This window comes from Sesamum indicum, linkage group LG12, assembly GCF_026168435.1.
Source record: "Sesamum indicum cultivar Baizhima isolate 11 linkage group LG12, ASM2616843v1, whole genome shotgun sequence".
Lineage (NCBI taxonomy): Eukaryota > Viridiplantae > Streptophyta > Magnoliopsida > Lamiales > Pedaliaceae > Sesamum > Sesamum indicum.
In genome coordinates this window covers 8738250-8759355 of record NC_142668.1, presented here as the reverse complement: position 1 = coordinate 8759355, position 21106 = coordinate 8738250, and the positions used below count along the sequence as shown (strand labels likewise).

Genomic DNA, 21106 nt, shown 5'->3' with positions numbered 1-21106 from the left:
TATATTTCGGAGATCGTCGTAATCTATCCTAAGTGCATATAATGTATGGTCATTAAAGAAAAGAATGTCTTTTTCTTGTTTGCATGAGGCCCTTTGAATATGTCAACTGCCAAATCGTTCACGCCTGTGGTGTTTGAGAAATAAGTAGGAAAACAATAACTAAATAAATAAAAATGGTACTATAAAATAAATAAATAAAAAGTTGAATATTTTTTGTCTCATGTGATATTTTGGTTCTTTATTTTTCTAAAATAATATTTTGAAGTTATATTTTTAATTTTCGCGATCCCAATCATTTTTCATTGGAGTCCACCTACATTGACGGCGAGAAGGATGAACCTGGACGAAAATAGAGAAAATTTCGATTTTTTTTTTTCAGAAAGTGGGATTTTGATTTTCGGACATGGGATATACTTGTAATTCTATGTCTTAAATGAGGGACAAAACAAAAAAATCATTGAAGAGGCCAAAAAATTTATCACACATTAATCCCATCGAACAATGTAGACAGTACCTTATAGAATAATTATTGCATATTAAAATTGTGAAACTTATTATTATGATAAAATAAATTATTTTGTTATTAAATATATATAATATGTGACAATATTGAAATTAACACTTAATTTATTTTTATTGATAACCTTTACTTTTTCGTTAGTATTTAATGGGACCCAAATTTTGCTAACGTGTTGTTGTCGTTATTGTTTAATTATGGGCACTAAATATAAGCAATTTATTTTTTCCATCTTCTAGATAAATTCATTTTTTTTTATAATAGTTATGTCCTTCATTTTTTTATTAAAATTTATGTATATTGTGTGGTGTAAAATACTTTTTACATGTATAAATCATATGAATTTATGTCTATAAATTTAAGGTATATATGAATCATAATGTAAAACGCAATATAAATTCTTGATAAATAATCCAAACTACGTATTGATAAATGTTTCAATTAAATAATATAAAGGGCAAAAATGCATTTTACCCCATGTGTTTTATTGAAAAAGCTAATCCCTTCCCTCCTGTATTTTCGAAATAGACTAAAAAAACCTCATGTGGGCGACGAGGGTCTTGGCGTCGCCCACAGAAAGACAACACCAGCGTCGTTGCCCTCTTTTTTGTTCTAACATCGTCCAAATTTAGGGGGAGAACGGAAGCAGGAGTGGTGGGGGAAGAGGGGAGGCGGTGGCAGGGTTGTGTAGGGGAGGCGGCGGGGTGGGGGTGATTGGGGGAGGTGGCGGTGGATAGTGGGGTCGGGGTAGGGATGAGGGTGGTGGGGATTAATTTTGTTTTTTTTTTTCAAATAATATTTTTTATAATATATATTTTTAATTGATTTTTTTTATAAATTTAAAATTCAACTATTAAGATTAATTGATTAGATCTGACGGCTATTAAGTAGGGTATAACGATCATTTTGTATAAAAATTAATATCGTTATTTAGATTTAACGGAAAGGATCGAAAACAAAGAGGAGTTTTTTTAACCTATTTTTAAAATATGAGGGATTTTTAAAAGACTTTTTAAAAGACAGGAGAATTTTATGCATTTAAGCCTAATATAAAAGGGAGAGAGGTAGGGGTTAAGGTAACACAAAGTCACTAAGGTTTTGATTTGATTCAATGAAACAAAAGGAAAAGAGGGGAGAAGTAAAAAGGATTGAGACATAAAATAAATAACACTTTTTTTTAATTTGTTTGGTACGACTAAAATATAAGTAAATTTTAAATACTTTCTTCATCTGGTACGAAAAAATAAATTTAGAAAGAAAGATTAACTTTTGTAATTTTACCAATTAATTATTATATTTTTATTTTGTCCTAAAACATAAACAAGTTATTGCTAAAATAATTTTAAATTATTAAAATATTTAAAAAATTAAACATGTAAACTTTTCATAAAAACAAACATCATACAAGAACAAGAATTAAATATTATCAAATGCTAATATCTCAAAAAGAAAAGGAATTTTTTTACAGGTAAATTATATTTGAATTTAACATAATAAATAAAAATAAAAAAAGTACCATTTTATCTTTTCTTTTAAAAAAAGAATAAAAAAAAACTTTATTTTGCCTTTTCTTTTCATATGACATGTTTTTGTCTCCTTTTCACTTTGTTTAATTTTTCATTTTAAAAATAATAATTTAAAAAAAAAAGGGACTTTGAAAAGGTGGGCAAAGGTTAGGTTGTGGTTGCCTAATGCATAGGGTATTATTAATCAATTGAGGATTGATGATCACTATTACACCTTTTTCAAAATAGTGTAATTTCATTTTATGATTTTAAATTTATTTCCTATATTTAGAATATTGAAGGAATAAGAAAAGCAAAAACTCATGATTTATGTATTTGGTGAATAATAATGAAACTTAAGTTAAAATTAAAGGGAAAAAAAAAAAGAGAACTAAACAAAGTCTCCTTACACAAGAAATATTAATTTTAGATTTTAAAATAATAATAAATTTATAATATATATATGAGAAAAGTTTTATTTTAGTCTGCTAAGTATGCCTAATTTTAATTTTGTTCCAATAATTATGCTCATTTTTGTTTAGGTCCAGTAACTTATGAAATTGCTTACTTTTCATTATTTGGAAGATTTTCAGACAATTTTACCCCTATATGTGCATATGGACTAAATCTGCCTTTCAAAAGTTGCATAGGAGTAAAATTGTCCGAAAATCTGTCAGAGGACTAAAAGTAAGCAATTTCGTAAGTTACTGGATCTAAACAAAAATGGACATAGTTATCGGGCTAAAATTAAAATTAGACATACTTAACGGATTAAAATAATACTTTTCCCTATATATATATATATTATGTATGTTTTCAATTATAATGTATATTAATTATAAATTGTAATTAATGGTATATATATTGTTATACAATATTTTATAGTTATAGTAATATAGTAAAATCTTTATAAAATAATAACATAGGGATAACGTAATTATTAATTTAACGAGGTATTTATTAATAGATAAATTAATATTTATTAATTTAAAGAGATTTTTTTCGATTTTATGTAGAATGTGAGATGATTAATGGCCTTGGTTACTGCAACAAAATGAATATCAGTCACCCATCGGATTATCTGGATGAAAACGATACACGTTCAGAAGCCTACAGTTTGAAGAAATTGTAGTTAGTGTTGTTAAAAATTCAATTTAGAATGAAACTGAAGATGATAATATGCCTTTGCAATCAATTACGCAGAAGGAAGCACTCATAGCGGCAACAACTCTTAGCAATTTTTTATTGCAATATGAAAATCGGAGCTTTTGGATACAATAAGAAAAGTTAGAAATGAACTACGGCCGGATTTGAATTTTAAAAATAAGGAAACAACAATAGGATCACATTTTACTAAGTTGTCCTAGTTATATTTGTAATTTTATAGAGTCATCGATTTATACGGACCATAAACTTATATAAGGATCTTCCGAAAAATTATATTGTGCTAGTGAGTCTTTTTACAAATTTATATAAGGGTCTTCCGGAAAATACAACTAGCTTTATGTATTTTTATAAATTGACGAGTTCTAACAATTACTTATAATTCTTTATATTATTTGTCGGTATATATCTATACCATGATACATGATATGTAATATTTCTATTTTAGTGCTTATAAATTTATGTCGAAATTTGGTGTTCTATATGGATTAATCTAGAGATAATACTGACACTGATGGTGGAATAATTTTTACTTATTTCAGTGATATTGCGATATACATATATCTAAAATGAGATCAATTCCAGCTTGATTTAAAAAATTCTTGATATTATTTTTGTATAATTGAAAGATATAAAAATTTAAATTGTCATCATCACATTTTTTTAATGTATTTTCAGGAGCATTCTCATTTTATTTTTAGGAAATAATTTGTGTTTATATATTTTAAAAAAATTAATACATTATATAGTTCAAGTAAAAAAAAAAATCTAGGCGAATATATTTTCAAAATGACGTACTAGAAGTATTATTGAATTTTTTAACATTTATTACTATTTTTTATTTGGTCAATATGTGAAGTATTTATATAATTTGAAGCATATTTTCTATGCTTTTACTAATTATTTGACTACTAAACTAATATTAAATATATAATTAAGATAGTATAAAGTCATATATTCATAATATTAGATTAAATTATTGTAGCATATGTTTTTTGAACGCTTTTAATAATTAAAATTTAATATTATTATTTATAATAATATTTTTTATTACAAAAAAAAAAAAGCAACAAATTCAAGCTCGTGAGCTCGATTTGTGAGCTTAAGCTCAAGCTTAAACTTAATGTTTGATGGTCAGGCTCGAGCTCACTTATGTCAACCTCATTGAGATGTAAAAAACTTGATCAAGTTCGGCTCGTTTACATTTTTAACTCACAATCTGTGGGGCAACGATTGATAAGGGGAGCAGTTGTTGAGACCATAGTAGGCAAGGGGCCATCAACCTCGTCAACGCGCACGGCATGAAGCCACGGGCGCAGTGGCCGAGCCAAAGCGCCCTCACCTCCGGCTGCTTCTGCTGGTCGAGGTGATGCCCCTCGATCGTGTAGTAACCAGTTGGCAGGAGTGTAGCCCATGTATTTTTAGTATTGATTTCACATGCTTTTGAATATATTTTATATAATAATAACTGACAGAATTAGTTTATATCGATTCAATAATATAGTTAAAAATATTAAATTAAATATTTTTCTTATTATGAATAAAATTAATTGCTATGGTATTATTTAATTACAAATCCTACTTATATAATAATCTTAAGGGTTAATTGCACTAAACTCTCTTTAAAAATGCAAAATTATATTTTTTCGCATAAAAGTTTTAAAATTACACCTACACCCCCTCCGAATATTCAGTACACCTGACATCCTTTCGTTAAGTTTGGACAAAAAGGATGTCGTTGGCAAAAAAACAAATCAATTTTTACTTTTATAAATTATTTAACATTTTCATGTAATAATTTTGTATTTATTTATACTATTATAAACGAAAATATTTTGTCGTACAATTTTTGAATATCCAAATTTACCCTTCATTTCATTTCTTTCCTTTAACAAAATTTGGTCAAATTAATAATTTCAATACTTTTTTGATAATATCACAATTATATTCTCTTAGCTACCCACTACTTAACATTTCTCTCACACCTTAATTTCTTTTTATCATTTCCTACAAAGACTCTTTTTATATGCTCGCGGGAACCGCGTGCGACGAGAACTAATATTATTATAAAAAAAATCTTGTGTCGTACTAATTTTTGAATGTCCCAATCTACTCTCTAGTTTATTTCTTTTCTTTAAAAAGTATTGATCAAATTAGTAATTTTAATATTTTTTAATAATTTCATAGTTATATTTTCTTTTCTCTTAATTATCCACTATTCCACATTTCTGTCTCACCTTACTCTCTACAACTATTACATTTTATGGTTATAATTTGTTCTTTTATAATCTTTTTTATTATCTCACACCAAAGTTCTTTTTATATGCTCGTGTGAATCATGTCCGATGATACCTAGTAAAAGAAAATTTGTATCCCACATATATACATTACATATATATCTTTATAAATACAAAATATACATAAAATACATTGAATAAAAGGCAAAATCAAAATTTTATGTAATCTTTTTTATTAGCGTTAGCATTATTCGTCTGAACCCTAACCATATAATTTTTCATCCCAACCCAAGCATAAGCATTTTTATTAGTATTCAGTGTGAAGGAAGAATAACTTCAAAACTTCTTTAAAAACAGTATAATTTCATATTTTCGTGAGGAAATTAAGTGTAATTAATTCTAATCTTAAATATGCTAAGTGTAATAACTGAAAAATAATTAATAACGTAAAATAATAATAAATATGCTTTTTAAGGCAGCAATGAAATCTATTTTTACCATTTCTTAATTATATATTTCAAAAAATTTTAAAACAATTTTATTTAGTTACTTAGACACAGAGCACGCATGTCCTGTGTAATTAATTATTTTTTTTAAATTATACACTGATAATACGATAAATATATTACACTTATCATATAATTGATTAAACTTTGATCGAGTCGATTAGAATTTCCCCACACTTAAATACAAAGCTTTAACCCATCAAACCACGTGGGAGGTGGTAAAACTCAGTACTGGAACCAAACCTCACATGAGCAGAGCTTCTCCTCCAACAGCTTGTCAATCTTTATTTATAAAATGCAGGAATCCAAACGCGCAGAAGGACACCCATTTGAACATATGCTGTACCCCGCAAACCCCAGCACACAACGACTATTAGCCCCGGTAAATACATGCAACAAGTATTAGCATCATTGGTAACATCGACAAGAAATGTCAACATAGATGTGTTTATACATTAGATGGCAGCCGTAAAGAAGCACAGAGTTTCAGGATGATAAGAAACGAGTCATCCATGAGCGGAAGCGAGTCCATGCCAGCTCGACTGTAGCAGCATCCTCATCGTTCATTCCCATATTTTTTCGTCTCTGTATTCCCTCTGGAGAACTGTTCATGAAGGCATGGGCAACTCCAGGGTATATGTATACCTCATGGGGAACTCCAGATGCCTTCAGCTTCTCTTCTAAAGCTTTCCCAGTCTGGAAACAAAGTTCAAAACCGGGAAATAAGATACACAGACGACCTCGATTTAAACAATTTGTTCATCAACTAAAACTGTCGGCTTTTCAGCCACAATTTAAAGCTAAAATGTTGCAGAAACATAGAGCAAGCTCACAGTGCCATTAGGACTAAATCAAGGCAGAATTAGCACCGAAAATTTCACCTTCATTGCCAAACCAATATTTTTCCTGTCAGTCTTTGCATAATATCCACAGTGGAAATTGAAACATCACACTAGTGAATTCTTCCATTGAGTTTGAGAATATGTGAGGGTATCCAACCTATTATGCATTAATATTCTGTAATTGCAACATATCGTCCTTCATCTCATATGCATGCATTAGTCACTAGGATTCAAATCCTTATTAAAGCTCCTTGGCTTTCATACCACAGGAATACAAAGAAATTGCAAATAGAGCAGATGAATCTTTTCTTCAAACACAATCAAATTCAGGGTATGTCCATGGCTCAAATGCTCCAATGAGTTACCTTTTGTTGATTGCATGGTTTATGTATATCATTTTGTCGCTTAGGTCTTAGAGCTATTTATGGTTGATTAGGCATGGAACTAACAGATAAGAGCAGGAAGAACGAGGATCTAGAACTCATACTAACAGTCACTGGAAGAGTAGTCTTAATGTTTTAATTGGTGATGGATTTACATTTTGCTGAATTCTCTTCAATCTCGTGATTTAGGAAATAGGAATAAAACAAAGACCCCTTCAAATGATGCCAATGTCAAACATTGATGTTTGAAAAATTGATGTTTCTTGAATGTTCTTCAGAAAGGCGTTAATGCCTGATAAACCTACAATGTCAAACATGAGCCAACAGCTTACAACAAACCGGAGAGTCACTCATATATAGATATCTTACTGGATATTTCTTTTGATTGAGCATTGTCAATGACTCAACGGTGAAACAGGGTGACAGTTGGAGCTCCTGTGAGCTATGAACCATGACAGTAATTTTTCTAGGAGTAGACAAAGAGCCAGGTTTATATCACACTGAACACAAGACATCTCCCTTATACAAAAATAACAACTTTATGGACATCCTCAATGTGACTGATGAAGAAATACACACTTACTTCAATAGATCAAGTTAAGATTAAACACAAAGTACCAAAAAGGGTTACTACCCTGGTTCACCCTGAAGGTACCTGCCTATATGTATTTAAGTATTATTCCTAGCTCTCAAGATAAGCAAAAGCTTTGAGGTTCTTGTTTGCTTACACTAGTAGCTGGTTACAAAAGTATGGGAACTTACCAAAAAGCTCATGAGCATTTCAAAGTTAGCATATAGAAATTGCAAAGCTGTTTTGAGGTTGTAAATAACAAAGTGATATAACATAAAAAGATGCATAGAAAATAGAGTTCTAAGTACAAGCATATAAGTATCTTAAGAATCTCTTGATCATACCTTTGGATCAGAAAATCCGACAAAACTATCAAGCTCACCAAAGTGAGCCTGCACAGGTGACTTAGCATTGACCGGATCTGCAAGCTCTGGTGAAGGCACTCCATAAAAGGCTACCACAGCATCAACGCCAGGGACCAGGACAGAACTTGCAATAGCAAGGGCACCACCCATGCAATATCCAGTGACACCAACCTATTGAGGCCAATCTTATACAAATTAGTAGGAATCAATCAATTCATCTCACCAATTTTATATCACTTAATAATTTAATAAAATGATATTAAGCAAAATAAAATTCTTTTCACAAAGGTCAGATTAGATCCTTCTGACATGATCAAGCACGATAGTTCTACTAGAAAGAAAGATAGTGAATCTATGAAGAATGTCCAAAGAGTATGATTGCAATACAAATTTTTGCAACTTCTGCTAGGACATAAGATGTTGAAATGATAAATCAAAATTTATTATTCTTAGAGGAGTCGTTATTTGGCTGAATGCAAGAAGCACCAAAAAAAAAAAAAAAGCATCACACAAGGAGGAACAGAATGAATCTTGAATTGCATCAAAATGGTGAAGGCCACCACCGAGAAGGATTAAAGCATAGTTCAAAAGATCAGGAAAAGTGGTAGAATGTTTTGCTTCACTGGGTTAATGTTGACATGCAAACAAAACTGTGCTCTTTTTGTCTCTGAGTAAACTCTTGGATCATCCTATATCTTCATAAAATTCCCAAACTTAATCTATTATTTCTCAACCAAGAATAATTTTTCCTTCAACCCTCACAAGCACCCACCACCCAGTAATAACATAATGTTTTTTATTATCTTAGTTATTTTAGAAATAGTGATTCTAATTGTATGACATCAGATGGAAAGATAATAGAGTACAGATACCCTAGCACAAGGATATCGACTTTGCGCTTCAAGATGTTCGAAGAGGATGGCGGTGGTTTAATGTTCAGCTAAAGTATTTCTCAGAGGTATTCACAGTATTACACAATATAAAAATGCAAAGTAAATAATAGAATCTGGAACGTATATGAAGTTGAAAGGTTGAGGAGACCATAAGTTCCAGGCAACCTTCTTCGGTAAACCTCTCAAGTTTTAATTTTACTAAAGTGAGCAAATTAACTGCAAGCTATGTATGCACATATGGACTATATGTTTTCATCTGGTATACATTTGCTTAGTTTGAATTTGATTGTCCCATAAGTTCGTCCATTTTCAAAATTCAATTTTGACATAACATTGCGCCACAAGGCAACAAAGATTCACGTGTGCGAAAGATCAAAATTGAATGATTACTTATCTTATTCTCTAAACTCAAGTGGCAGCCAAAAGAACTAAACATTAAGCAAAGACCAGGGTAATTTCGTTTCACTTGAACAAAATCCTCCTTTTTTTTTTTACAGGAAACCAAATCCTCTTTACTTAAATTGATCCTAATCTAACTATGTATGCAACGGATGAATAACCTCCTAAGTATTGATACAGTTTCCCAACTTATGTCAAATTTCTCAACCAATATTTAGTATGAATTTCTCATTAGCAAATGACAAACATCAACTGATTGACAAAACATCAAGGAATTCATCCGAATTCTACATAGGATCAAGCTTTCGTTACCGTTCCTTCTTTGTCTTATGGGGTTCAGTATCTAAATATGATGTAATTTTCATTCCAGGTTCCTTCATGACATCAAATCAATTAAACGCTGTTTAGTATTTAAACATGCTAAGAACAACAACAAACTCTAGCAAAATAAAGAAAATTAATTCGACTCAATAAAAAGATTCTAATGTTCAAATTATATCAAAATGTCTACTAAAAGAATTTAGTTCATAATCGATAAGTACAACGTCATGACAAAACGAGTACTCAACATTGACAAAATCGAAAAGGAGGAAAACAAGAACACGAAGAAGGAGATCTTGATAAGATGATCTTGCTCTTGAGAGTTAGTGGAAATTTTGTCTTTACAAATGTGATTCGCACTCTTAATGTCTTTTCAACTTGAATTTTTCTAGTCTCAAAATCCCCATTTAGAGCCCTAAATGTTTATAGTTCTTCAATCTTGTTCGTGGGCAAAATAGAAAATTTATTAGCCTAAAATGTCAAAACTCCTATATTGCCAGCTTTCGAGCACACAGCGGAGCACTACTTCTCAGTATTGGTGGCAAGGCAATGCCTCTCTGTTCCGATTGTCTGTTCAGTAATTTCGGATTGGTTTTCCAGCACTATGGAACTAACTTACCGCCGAATTCTCCTTCATGCTTCTGGAGCTCCTCTCTGGCACCGCAGTTCCACAATTCGAGGACCACGGTGCTGTCATTTTGCCAATTTTTCCAATTTAGATTTTAGGATGCTTTTTGTTTGAGTTTTTGTTTGAAAGAATAAATTTCACCCGATAAGACGCTTTAGAGAGACAAATTACATAAAAGGTATCAAGCAATACAGACAATAAAGCGTGAGAAACACAATAAACACAGTACTCTCGGATAATGAGTTGAATTAAGATATTCTGGCAAAAATAGAGGCCCCTCATATGACTCATATTTCCTAACATACCAATTCAAATGGAAAAGAAAGGGACTACAGTCAAAAGAAATATATATGCTAGCCACAAGTATGGACACTCATAATAAGTTATAAACAGTGAACTTAGATTCCTGCCACAAAGAATATAATACTTTAAACACTTAAGAATATAAATTGATAATGTAATGGGCAATAACCCCAAGAGACTGGTCACGAAGTCACGTACCTTCTGAGAACCATTTGTCTTCAGCCAATTAACCGAGGCTTCAATATCCTTTACGGCTCCTTGCCAATCAAGACCATCCATCAAATGTTGTGCTTCAGCAACATCCAGACCAACCTTTCCCCGGTACAAACTAGTTTGCATAAAATATCAGATGAGAAATCAAGATTAATACTTTTATAGGATCAAATCATGACAATGACAGGTATAGGCATCAGCAAAATGATACCAAGCCGAACTCGCATGGTGGTGTAACTGTTTCTTACTCTGGGATCAAAGCTTTATAGCCTGAATCGAACTGAGAAATCTTCTGAGCATGATTCTTGATCTCAAAATCAACACCCCACCATTCCTGAAGCACAACAATCCCAGGAGCATTGTCTTTGCCAATCACGTAAGCGTCAAATGTCTACTTGGTGGATTTCCAGACCAAGAAAGAGAAGCAAAATTAAAAACAGAAACAAGCTAATTATAATTTTTGGTAAAAATGCTTAACAAATTAATTGGTTACTGACAAAAAAAGAATGCATTAACTATTACTTTATCGTTATTTCGTAATCATATTTGTTCGGCCTATTATTCTTGAAGAAATTGTAAGCAACGAATCTTTACCACTTGTCGTTACAAACCTACGCTACTTCATGTTTAGCAAAAATGTCATACTTTTTCATCCAAGTCAAAGCTATACACAGAATCACGGTAAATAAATTCACGAAATACTAATTTTACACTATACACAACTGAATCGCAGCAAAAAGCCCAGAAAGTTATAAAATTCACCAAAATCCCAATCTTTCTTTACCCAAACGGAAACCAATCATGAATAAGTGTAAAGCAAATGGAAAAATCGATCACTCCCTCCATTATGCAGTCGAATAATGGAACCCAAAAGGCGAAGCATTCTAACCGTGTTTTCTCTCTGAATCTGGACTTTCTTGAATGGTGAAGAGGCAGCAGAGTCGGTAGCCATCGCTCGAACCCGAGGAAGAGAAGTAGAGGAAGCGAAGTGGGTTCTCACAAGGGAGAGCGCTGTGCAAGAACTAGAAGCGGTCTTGGATTTGGTGAAGAGGGCTTTTGTGAAGAATCTGGAACCATACGACATCATTGCTGCCACCTTCCCTATTTAATTTACAGTCAACGCAAATGATGCTTTCGCCAAATGACTATCAGGATAATACACAAAAGAAGAAACTAAATCCCAACCAGCCCTCCAAATTCTTTGGAAATTCGCAATACCCTGATTTTAACGGGAATATAACAATTAACTCAATTTGTTAATTTTTATTAGGTATTATGTATTTTATTATGAGCTGATATAAACGTATTTATGAACTATAAATTATAATTTTACAGATAAATTATTAAAAAAATTTTGAAATGTTTTTTATGGACTTAGTGAAAAAAATTTGTAAATTTGTAATTTTTTAATCCATTTCATTCGGCTTTTTTATTTTTTCAATTTTTTTTTAAAAAATACTGTAGGAACAAGGATGACAATTTCAAACATTCATTCAAATATTACATAATCTCATCAAACGTCAAGGGGTATTGATTTTTTCCAAACAATAAGCAGTATTTATAATTATATCAAATTTTAGAAAAATTTATCGTAATCATGCTTTTATTTTATTTAATTGAGAAGAAAAAAATTTTATTTAAAAACTACTAATTTCTGTTTCAGATGTCATTTTTCTCAAAAAATAACTTAGAGAAAATTACGATGAAATGAACATTTTTTTTCGGGTCAAATCTCGTCATTTGTTCTTGTTTTATACTTTCACCCCCATTTTAATCTTTCATCTATCAAATGCACCGTAATAATCTCTCGTTTTTTAAACGAATCTTACTATGGTCCCTGACTATTAAGTTTTATTGAAATCTAATTAAGTGGATAAAAAATTCCCACACATGAAAAATAAAATTTAAAAAAGACTCGTATACTTTCATAATTTATCGATAATTAAAAAGAATCATGTACTCCAATCATGTCATTATTTTTAACTAAATAAAAAATATTAGTAAAACAACTACTAATTATTCAGAAAAAAAATAAATTTAATAAATGCAAGCTGAATATATTCTTTAATTTTGTCAAAATGCATTTTGAATTTGACTTTTCATATAAGTTGTTAAATAATAAGTTTTTCATAAATGTAGAGAAATAAAAATGGTAAAAGGTAACAAAATAATAAAAATATTATAATCAATAGGGGTGATAAAAAAAAATTCAAAATCGTTCAAACTGTCCAAATTAAATGGAGTCGAATTGTTTATTATGATTTGTTTAATAGACTGTAATTTTAAGTTAGAGTAAAATCGTACCGCATTTATTAATTTGATTTTAGTTTAATAATAAAATAACACCAAAAACTAAACTATTAAATATATATATTAATTTTTTTATATTACATATATAAAATAATTTGGTAAAAAAGTACATTAAATATCTTTTTTTTTTTTGGGATGTCATTATGCTTTATATTTATCTGGCAAATTCATTATTTTTTATATCCGATATTTATTAGTTGGAAAGTTATTACGTATTCGGGAAAATTTATAATTTTAGCCCTATAACTTAAAGGGAGTTGCATTTTTATCCTGTACGAATTGATATTCGCAATTTAGTTCTATTTCAATCAATTTGGACGAAAAATTGCATGTGCTTTATACATGACCCAATTAAATTATATTTTTAATCCTATAAATCATCTCGTGGAGGACCAAAAAACCCAACCCCCAAAGTTATAGAACTATAACTACATTAAATTGGGATATCTGCAACTCACATATAATTTTTCAGCCAAAATGACTAAAATTGTTAAAATTTGAAAGTTATAGGGTTAAATTGCAAAAATCAATTAGTGTAGAACCAAAAATACCATCATTCTTAAGTTATAAGATTAAAATTGCATTTTTTTCTTACATATTTGACTGCAACTATTTCGATAAGTTGCAGTTTTGTCAATTAAAGAGTTTTGACTATATATATATGGGTGACTAGCAATTTATCCCCCTGTAATATTGAAAACGAGCACATTACCCCCTTATGAAAAAATTATAGCAATTTAATCCCTTGTACTTTTTAAAATGAAGCCTTTTACCTCCTTATACAGGGAGGTAAATTGTTTTAAAAATCATAGGGGGTAAATTGTTATATTTTAAAAATATAGAGAGGTAAATTGCTATTTATTTTTTCATAAGGGGGTATTTTGCTCATTTGCGATATCACAATGGGGTTGCTTGCATTTTTTTCATATATATATTATTACTTTTTATCATTCTTAATATCTTGTTTTTGTTATAAATAGTAAAACTACAAAAAAATGCACCGAAACCGTATGAAATAATATAAAAGCACTTTTGATTTTAAAATCGTCAATAATAATTCGATTTGTAAATAATTTAGAAAAAAAGTGAACCACATTGTGATCACCTCTACTTTTGTTGGACCCGTCGCTCTTATTGATGGAACTCAAATTCAAAACGGTAATCATCGTTACCAAATGGTGGTTGTAGGTTATGGAGCTTGGGAACACAAGAGAAACAACAATAGGAGAAGTCTTCTTAGTTGTTGCAAAATTTAAGGATTAAAATTACACTTTACCCCTTATAAAATTAGAAAAATTTAAAAAATCACCTATGAAAAAAAAATTACAAAAAATCCCTAAACATGGAGGCAATGCACATCATTTTCCGATGACAGTGGGATTTTTATATCTCTTTTTTTCTATAGGGTTTTTAAAGCTATTTTAAGTTTCACAGGGGGTAAATTGTATTTAGGGGATGTTTGCAAAAAATTTTATTTATAAAAAAGATTATAGAGAAAGTTGATAGTTTTAGTTGTAGTAAAAGTTAGAAGTGTTCGGAATAGTATAAAAAAAGTAAAAAAGAATTAAGTTTTGAGTGTTTGGAAAAACAGTTATGAAAAATCGCTTATTGATACATTTACTTTTATGCCAAACGACAAATCTCGCACTTTTTGATATATATATATATATATTATAATTATATATAATATATTACATATAACATGTTTTATTAAAATTTATATAAATATATTTTACATAAAAATATACTTTTAAATCCAGACAGTTGATTTGAATTGAAATAGAATTTGGACCATTGATCTATTAGTTAAATTTGGACCTTAGATTGAAATCAGATCCAATGATTTTTAAATAATGTTATAAATGTATTTTTATAATTTAAAATTAAAAAAAACAATTAAAGAAAAAGCGTGTGCACTTCATTAATGCGTGAGGCGGGTAATTTGCTTAATTTTGAAAAATACAGGAAGATAATTTAGTATTTTTTTTCACATGGGATAATTTGCTCATTTTTAATCTCACAGGGGTGGTATGCAATTTTCCCTTTCATTGATTGAAAGCATTTAGAATACTAAATCACATTAATCCCTTAATTAAGTTCATTTATTAACTCTAGTGTCCCTAAATTTTAGTTTCTGGTTCAATTTGGTCCATTTGACCAGCGAAAATGTGTTCGGATTTTGAACTTTTTGGAGGTTGAAATGATCAATTTATAAGTTTGATTTTTTCGCTTTAGTCCCTTAAGTTTGTAAATTTATCAAATTAGTCATTTTTAGTTGGGAAAATAATTTTTTTTATATTTTTGTTTGATGCATATGATGTAATCATTATCTTATGTGATTAATAAAAATTTTGAACTCTTGTTAACACAGTAAGAAATAAACTTAACTTTTTGCCGAATGAGGAGAAATCCATTTCGTTGTCATGGGATCGATTGCGTAGGAGTGAGTCTTTGGGTGGAGGGTTGGGTTTTCGGGAATATGGTATTATTGGCAAAAAAGGTTGGGTTTATTATAATTTATTTATATAAGTATTTATCTCACTTTATATGAGTTATTATAATTTTATTTATTTTTAATTATTTATTTGAATCCATGTATCTGTTTACAGTCTTAGTTATAATAATATATTAAGTCAATCGATGTATTCTTACTGCTTTTTTAACTTTAAAAATATATATATATAATAATAATAATAATAATAATAAATTTTATAAAACTTTTTCTATAAAATGGAATCGTATATTTAAAATAATATCTTAAGATTAATTATATATATATATATAAAATCCACCAAAAAATCTATTTAAAAAAAAGTACATTCCATCAACTTTTGGATCAACACCATAATCATTAATATTTAATAAATATTATTTAGGTTTAACTTTTGATTAAAAATATTCATTTCATAACTTTGTGACTTTTTTATAATTTTGAAAATGTAAAAAATAGAGTATTTATTCTAACTTAAGCAATATGTTATTATTTTATACACAAAAGTTCAAAGTCTCCATTATAGTCGTGAGATAGTTATGTCATATTCAAGAAACCAAAATATCAAAGAAGTGCTTTTTCGGCCTAAAAAATAAAGTAATTTGATAATTTTATAAATTTAAGAAACTAAAATGAGAAAATAAATTTAAATTGATCATTTTACCTTTTAAAAATAGAAACCCGCCAGATTTTCGATCGAAATAGTCAAATGGACCAAATAACACAAAAATACTAAAATTAAGAAATGAACTTAAAAGCCTCATGTGATTTTTCACATGCAATTTTAAAGAAAAAAACTATAAAACTAGTCTTGCGAGCCGAAAGAAAAGTACAGTCTGCATAAGGAACCAACTCCAATGTGTATGTCAAAATTGCACAAAACAAAATAGTTTGTGAATATGCACTCTGATGTAGGGACAAGTGTCAAGAAGACCAAAGGAGAAGATCAGTAAACAAAAGAAAAAGTTGGCATTCCTGAAAAATGAAGGTGTTGAAGAGCGAAATAAATAAAAGTGAAAAGAAAAAATTGACATTCTCAAAAAAGAAAGATGTTGGAAAAGGAAATATTGACTTACCAAATCGATTTGGATGTAGCAAATTACTTAAATGATTATGACCAATTAATCCTAGCTATGTAACAGGAGTAGGTGAGAATTTTTAAGGTGCACAGTGTGTCGGGTACTGGCACGGATCAGCCCGAAAAAGCCCCGCCTAAAACCAACCCACTACTGTTTATTGTCGGTCTTGATGCGGTTCTGGGTCTCTAAGTGGGCCTTAATTGGATTCACTTTTAAACTCAGCCCTAGTCTATAGACCAATCTGGACCTAGCCAAACCTAGCCCGTATTAGGTTCGATTGTGCTTGTTTATTTTATTTTTTTATTATCATATTGAGGTTTCCTTATAAATAATTATTTAAATTTATAATTATCTTTAAAAATAAATAAAATTAAATAAAAATTTATACATAAAAAAATAATAGTTAAGAATATATATAATGTACTTTAAAGTAAAGGGCCAATAAGCCCCTCGTAGAACCACCTTGGGCTGGGCTGGTCCTAGGTATTTATTCCTGGATCAACCCAGGACCAGCCCGGTTCCAAGCGGGTCATGGGCGAACCAATCCATTTTTTTATTGATTCAATTCGATCCTGAGTTGGGTTAGCCAAGTTCGATCCACTGTGCATCTTGAGTGAGGATAGAATATTACTTTATCATTACCTATCTTAATTAGTATAATATTGTATTAGTATAAATGATTCATTCATCATCAGGAGGGGGATTGAAAAAAGAAAAAAGACGCTTGTATTATATTCTAGTATAATTGTGCTCAATAACACTCTTGACTAAAAAGAGTCTAGTCGAGCTCATTTTTGTACCATCACTATCAAAGAAATTAGAGATGGATATAGACACTGAATAACAACAAAATCAGACGAAAATAGATGTTGAGACTGGAAAATCATATGATAATGTTACCAACAGCTTTTGAAACCGTATTTTGACAAATTTGAGATGGACTATTTATGGGAGACTTAAAAATTCAGAGATTTATTGACTTGTAATAAACTAATAATAATCAATCAGGAATAAATATGAATTTCTATCCTACCTTTTTATTAATATCAGCAAATTCGATAAATTTTTTACCAACAAAGAAATTTATCTATTAAACAGAAGAAACCTTAGAAATGCCAAATATTTATTTTTCATATTGCATAAAGTTTACGCATAATTATATATAGGGGTGGAAAATGCACAGGTTGGATTGGATTTGGGTTGGGCCCGAAAGTGTTGTGTTAAAAATGTGTCGGGTCCGAAAAAGGTTGAGTTGCAAATGTATTGGGTCGGGTTAGTATAAACCATTTTATTAATTTGAATTAAAATATTTCAAAATTTTATATAATGAAAAGAAGAAAGGATCATATTTGAATTACTAAAGAAGGTAATTACTACTTGTAATGTAATACGACTTAACTTATATCACACGTCATATCTAACTAATGACATGTATATTAAGATTCATTTGCTAAATCATAAGTAAAAAAAAATTACTAATATCAAACAAAATACTACATTTTATCAAAATAATTTATAAAATTTTGGATGTTCATCTTGAATGAAAATCAAGTCGTGCAACCAAATTCTCTATTTGTTGAGAGGCAGTTTTCATTTTCATCACCTTCAAAATTATAAGCTGTAATATGAATAAAGAAGTCACACAAAAATATAAGAATAAATTACAACGACTTCTCTTGAGGTTTGACATGATTACGAATACCCCCTTGTTGTTTGAAAAATTACAAATATCACCCTGATCTTTGATGAAATTATGTAATTCATGAATGGAGGTATGAAATTGTTAACTATGCCCTTACTGTATTTTAAAAAAAATTAAAAATTTATAAAAAGATCGAACTGGTGGATGATAAAATTTGAAAAATTATAAAAAATTATTCACTTAGTCAATAAAAAATTATAAAAAATTATTCACTTAGTCAATAAAAAATTATTTTTTAAAATAAATAAAATTATAAATCTTAATCCACAAGGGCATTTTGGTTAGTTTACCAAAAAAATAGATGAAAATCCAACAGAAATTCATGAAATGGGATAATTGTTAGACGACCATTAAAATCAGAGGGGTACTGATAATTTTTCAAACAACAAGGGGGTATTCATAATTATGCCAATCTTAGGAAAGATCGTTGTAATTTACCCAAAATACAAAGTATATGGAGAAAGAGAGATGCGTGTGTGTGGAGAAAAGGACTTGTGAATGCAGCTAATTGAGAAGAGAAGATTGTGGATTTGTTTTAGTTCTTTTTTTTAGTTTACGGGTTAAATCCATTAAAAATCTATATTCGACTCATTAACAAAATCCATTTTAAACCTATTGACAACCCATATGAAATATAATTTTATTTAGTTCAATCATATCAACCCATTTTAAAATATAACTATCCCAACTCAACCCTAAACTAGTTGATTGAGTTGAACTCACACATTTCAAACCATCTCGATACCTCTAATTATATCAAATTTAAAAAAAAAAAAAGAAACATATTTACCCAAAAAAGTTATCGGCATCCCAATCCATACAATGTACACTCAAATTTCACCAAAATCAACACATTTTGCAGCATATTGGTGCCTCAGGGCGCCCTCTAAAAGGTAGAGAGCATCTATGGCTACAACTTGTCATCATTTCTCACAATGAAAGAATCCGAAGGCAGAAAGTGACAACCTTAGTTGGGGTAGAAAACATAAAATAAACACCAAACTCCCTCAAAAAAAGGAAAAAGAAAAGACATCATGTGTGAAAAGCAGTGACCAGGTTCAATGAACCTTAAAAAGGCAGGCTCATGTCCTTGCCTATTATTACTATGCACCAACACCTTCAACAAAGCCTCATATTCCAAGCTGCTGTCTGTCTGAATTCCCTTTCTGTCTAATGAGGAGAAGAGAAGATTAAAATAAGGTACTTTTAATTTTTTTTTTATTATTAAAAATAATGATCTCTTCATCTCATTTTAGCTCTGGCTACTTATTGCTTTTTTTTTTTTTATCATTTTCTGGTGGGTTTTAAGATATAAATTCAGGGTTTTTAATGAATTTAAGTTGGGTATTTATCATGTTTTGGACTTATCAAATTAATGGCACCCACTGAGTGGTGTTCTTGAACTGTAAAATTCAAATATATTTCTAAATTTTTATTTAGGCATTTTCCCAAATCTGGTTGAGAAAGCTGATTAAACACACTAATGTAGCCAAAAAGGAAAAATTGTAATTTCCTTTATTTTATATTTTACGAGTATTAAACTTTTCGTCTATTAGAATTCTCACTTTTAGTCATTTGCTGGATTATTTAGTATTTTGCTAGGAAGAAAAATGCAAACAACTACATTGTGATATTGCAAATGAGCAACTTACCCTTTTACAAGAAAAAATAGTAATTTGTCTCCTTGTATTTTTTAAAATATAATAATTTACCTTCCTATATTTTTTAAAAAATGAAGCAATTTACCTACTTAGATAGAAAAATAAATTGCTTTATTTTAGAAAGTATAAGGAGGTAAATTGCTAATTTATTTTCATAGGGAATAATTTACTTATTAGCAAGACCACGGAGGGTCGTAAATTGCCATTCACCCTTTTGCTAAGCTTGTGGCTGTTATTCGAATAACATATGGGACCATTAATGAAAGTCCCGTCACTAAAAATGCTAAGCACGTGATCAAAAGTGGTCGAAAAATTAATGACCACGTGCTTTTTCCATCAGAATACTAATAGAATTTTATTAACTAAAGTAATAATTTTTTATAACTTACTAGATATTAATCGGAATCTCGTAATTAATGTGATAAAAGCGTATTAATCTTGACATACGAGACAAAAAAAATGCTGTTTCTCCTACTAAAACATTAGGGTTACAATGTAATAACAACTTAGGTCAAGAAAATACAATTTTCTTGCAAAAACAATTACAAGAACGAAGTCATGCATATATACACATAGCAATGCAGCAATAAAAATATAGAAATTATATATATATACATATATATATATTTATGCAGTTTAATGGTTTTTTCTGTCTTTACCTGATGTATATATGTAGAGGATCTGGCGCCATGGCTACTGGCGATGAACCTGTTGAAGAAGAAAATGGTGCCACGTCAGCAGAAGCCTACGTTTCGGAGAAATAATGAGATACATATATATATATATATTATTTTGATGTCAAATTGACATAATATCTATATATGTATTGTTGAGTTCCCCTGCAAAACTTCACTTTGATTACTATATATTATTATTTATTATCGTTTATTATGTTGTACTTTAATAGTTTCTTATGGTCTTCAATATGAATAAATATTTGTCAAGACGATAACTAAGTATAATTACGAGAGAATCGCCAAATCATTATCAAAATCATAGTTAATTTATTTAGAATT

At 29.7% G+C, this 21106-nt stretch overlaps 1 protein-coding gene and 1 long non-coding RNA gene across 2 annotated transcripts; one reads left to right on the top strand and one right to left on the bottom strand.

Moving 5' to 3' along the window:
- Positions 1-6035: 6035 nt before the first annotated feature.
- On the bottom strand, positions 6036-11995 carry LOC105178517 (alpha/beta-Hydrolases superfamily protein). The gene is made up of 5 exons (XM_011102005.3): positions 11737-11995; positions 11096-11238; positions 10833-10962; positions 8070-8261; positions 6036-6625 (listed from the first exon to the last, which is right to left on the bottom strand). The coding sequence occupies exons 1-5, from the start codon at positions 11932-11934 to the stop codon at positions 6416-6418; spliced, it is 873 nt and encodes a 290-aa protein (XP_011100307.1). The 5' UTR covers positions 11935-11995; the 3' UTR covers positions 6036-6415.
- Positions 11996-19304: 7309 nt separating this feature from the next.
- On the top strand, positions 19305-20978 carry LOC110013268 (uncharacterized). Its single transcript, XR_002288434.2, has 2 exons — positions 19305-19629; positions 20767-20978. It is a non-coding gene; the product is annotated as an uncharacterized LOC110013268 (long non-coding RNA).
- Positions 20979-21106: the final 128 nt, after the last annotated feature.